The 3,946-nt window shown below is 37.9% G+C and overlaps 1 protein-coding gene across 1 annotated transcript; it reads right to left on the bottom strand.

The window, feature by feature from the left end:
- Positions 1-765: 765 nt before the first annotated feature.
- Positions 766-1,844, bottom strand: LOC108346539 (uncharacterized). The gene is made up of 4 exons (XM_017585614.1): positions 1,582-1,844; positions 1,005-1,530; positions 900-956; positions 766-804 (listed from the first exon to the last, which is right to left on the bottom strand). The coding sequence occupies exons 1-4, from the start codon at positions 1,842-1,844 to the stop codon at positions 766-768; spliced, it is 885 nt and encodes a 294-aa protein (XP_017441103.1).
- Positions 1,845-3,946: the final 2,102 nt, after the last annotated feature.

Raw genomic sequence — 3,946 nt, 5'->3', positions numbered from 1 at the left:
AAGAATTTCATTGTAGTAATGGCATGAGTGCAAGGAATGCCAGTAATTTTCCATTTTCTACATGTGCATTCTTGTCAACATTGACCACAAATTGCTCCCCAAATTGTGAAATGTGTTTGACTTCAAACAATTTTTCTCTTCACCACCTATGATGAATAGAAATTGACAACACAGTTAGCAACAAAGTAGTCATCATCAATGGAAACATGCCTTATTTATTGATTAAAGTTACCTTGGTAACCAATATCTGGTTAACCATGACTCCTTTTGAAATCTGTTCAGAACCTTAAGCCAGATAGAACCTTGATATGATGTCATCTTTGTCTTGTTGGTAGCCCATCTCTTCATAATGTAAACCCTAATGTCTTCTAACATGCTAATAATTGGCTTAGACCTAGTATGAACTAGCACACTATTGAAGCCTTCACACATGTTGTTCATAAGAGTGTCACATTGTGATATAGGGGTGAATCTAGATCTAGACCAAAACCTAGGAGAAGTAAATGTCAGTCAATATAAGTTGTCATCTATTTAAATGTCAAATGTGAGTATATAAAGTATTCATAAGACTGAATACATACCTAGGTGGAATGGCAATCAAGTATTTAAAAACCTCTAAATTGATCTCTTTAATATTCCTCATTTCAGCCTCCCATTGATGTGGATATGTGGTTGTTGCTGCCCTCCACCTGAGACGTTTAAGGTTTTTTCCAAGATATTTTTTTCTGAAGTTTGAATATAAATGCCTAACACAAAATCTTTGTTCTACCCAGGTAGAAGATCTTGAATAGCTGACAATAGACCCTGAGATTTTAAAATATTAAAGTCAGTTGAGTTATATGAAAAATATATTGTACTTAACCATTTTGAAGTGTGTAATTAAGATTGTTTTGACTGACCCTTTTGTTGGTCTGAATAAATGTGCATGATGCACAGACAGCTTCCCCACCAAGGTCCTAAATCAGAAGGTCCAAAAACCAAGTCCAGGAGTCTTTGTTTTCTACCTCAACAACAAAATATGCTATGGGCAAAATTTGTTCGTTTCCATCTCTTCTCGCTGCTGTTAGTAACTCCCCTCCATACTTTCCTTTCAAAAAGCATCCATTTAACCCAATAATGGGTCTACAACAAATGAAGCTATCTTTGCATGCCTTCAAGCATGCATAAAATCTCTTGAATATTACTTCACCATTAGTATTTTCAACTTTGATTTGTACTATTGAACCTTGATTTGTTCTCATCAGCTCATGACCATAATCATAAATTCTTTTAAATTGTTCCTTGAATGACCCTTCAACAGTATCCTTTGCAATGGCTCTTGCCCTAAAAGTCATATTTCTAGAAATTCCCACATTCCATTTCCTACTCACTTTCTCCCTAATATCCATCACCTTCATATTAGGGTTTTCTTTGACAACTTTTTCCATCCTTTCACTCAACCATTTTGAAGTTATCAACTTTACATTGAAATCTCTACTACAATTGTGATGATCAATCACTTTCCTTAGTTGCCATGCCTTGACACCACACCTGTAGGAGCAATACACATACCATTTTCAATTCCCTTTTCCACCCAAATACTTTACAGAAACCCTCTTCTTGTCATTCTTAACAAATTTTAAATTTCTCCCATTACTCAGTGTATAAGTCCTTATCGCATCTGTGAATTCTTTTTTCTTAGCGAAATAGGTTCCTACTTCCCATTTATAATATCCCAAACTTTTAGGCATACTAAAAGTCGAAAAACTTATCTTAATGGAATCATCATCGTCCTCACTATCTAGTCCCTTATTCAACTCCTCTGACAGCCACTCAATGTCAGACAAGCCACGTAATGGAATCATTATCAGTTGTCCGTGAACACTCACCTACTAGAGTGGACCTCATGTACCTCACCTCTCCTAAATCCTCAAGCTCAAAATCATGTACCTCATGTACCTCAGCCTCCTCTACATCATGGACCTCAGCATCCTATACATCATGGACCTCTACATCAAGGACCTCAGCCTCCTGAAGATCATGGGCATCACCCTGACCATCCACCACTTTTGTTCCAACTTCAGTATGACCTTGGTCTTCACCCTCACCATATCTCATTTCTCTTTCAACTTCCCCATTTGATAATGCTAATTCTTACCATTATCTAAGCATCAATTTAGTAGCAAAATCAACTCCTTTTTAACTTGTAACTTGCTTAATCCTCTTTTTTTGTCTTGTTCCTAAATAAATGTGTTTTAAGCTACATTGGTGTAATATCATCACTAATCCCCTTATTTTTTAGCTAATATTATTCTTAGAAGAAACTCCACCAATATATAGAGCTTAACCAACCACAAAAGCAGGTAAAACAAAAAGAGAGAATCTTGGAATGTTGTGGCTGGGGTGCAGCTGATGTGCAGCTAAGCGCCAGCTCTCTAGAATGCTGCCGCTAGGGTGCAGCTTGGGTGCAGCTAGGCGGAGATGCTGCTGATGTGTCAAAAGGCCTATTTATTCAAGTTGTCTCGAAGCATTTGGGGTCTTTGGTTCTTTGGAGGTGCATCTACTTCAGAGGAGAGCTTGGAGGGCTGCTAGGGCTCGTGGGAACACTCCCTTCTTCCTCTTTGGTTCTTCATCTTCTTCCATGGCCATTTTGTAAGCTTAAAGGGTCTCCATGGAAATGGAGAGCCAAACCCATCTTGTTGGGGATTGTTGTAGCCTCTGAATTCTTGTGTATTTGTTCAATGATTTGATTATATATGCCTTTTCTATCAATTACTAGTATTCTTGTTTCCGATCTTAAAGCTTGCATGTAATAGGAATGTTCATGACTTGATTTTGGGGTTTCATTGATTATGGGGACGTAAGATGGAACCTTGAACTGAAACAAGAATCCTCTTAGTCATTGATTCTAGGGATGGAAGATGATTCACATGTTGTCTTAAGATCCTAGCTCTTTAATGCGGGTTTGCTTGTTAGATTTTCCAAGGGATTGGAGTTTAATAGGGAAAACCTAGGCTCTTTCACCTAAGGGATTAGGGCTAGAGTGCTTTTGTGGATTGACTTTAGTAAATTGATGGAGAGGAGATGAGATTGTGTATGGACAAGAGTGACATAGGTGAAACCTAACCTTAGCAATGTCATTTCATACCATTTCTAGTCTATTCCATTTCTAAGTGCCTTCAAACACCAAAGTCCAACCATGTAATTATGTGTAAATTTATCTTTCTTGCGCATGCTTGTAAATGAATGTTACATTCTTGAGTCTAAATGAGTTGTTAATCGCACAATTCTCTAGTATTACGAGTCTCTTGGGAAAACGATACCTGGTCTTACCATGATTTATTACTTGAAGCGATTCGGTGCACTTGCCGAAATCACCCAACAACCAACAACCTGACCCTCCACCATTTCTCTTTCAACTTGACCATCACCAACAACCTGACCCTCCACCATTTCTCTTTCAACTTTACCATCACCAACAACCTGACCCTCCACAATTCCTCTTTGAACTTCACCATCACCAACAACCTGACCCTCCACCATTTCTCTTTCAACTTCACCATCACTAACAACCTGACCATCCTCCACTTATCTTGCAACACCACCTTCATCATGAACATGAGCATCAATCCAATCAATTATTTCTATCATTTCAGGTTCCATGGTATTATGAACCACATAGAGATGAACTTCATCATTTAACCTTGCAATGTTCAACATATTCATGGCACCATTATCATCAATTAATAATTCTAACCTATCGGGGTCTACAAACTGACCTCCTCTATTGTACCAAAGTTCTTTCACGTCAATATGACCTAAGTCTTTCACTGAAGCTACTCTACCAAAATAGCTCCACAGGTCTGGATCACAAGACAATTTTACTCTCTCTCCATCAAATTTTAACTTACCATCCTTATCATCACTAACAAAATGTCCAGTATGGTGGACCACAAGTTTAATACAT

This window comes from Vigna angularis, chromosome 9, assembly GCF_016808095.1.
Source record: "Vigna angularis cultivar LongXiaoDou No.4 chromosome 9, ASM1680809v1, whole genome shotgun sequence".
Classification (NCBI taxonomy): domain Eukaryota; kingdom Viridiplantae; phylum Streptophyta; class Magnoliopsida; order Fabales; family Fabaceae; genus Vigna; species Vigna angularis.
Note: the sequence above shows the minus strand (reverse complement) of the source record. Positions and strands in the feature narration are given on the sequence as shown.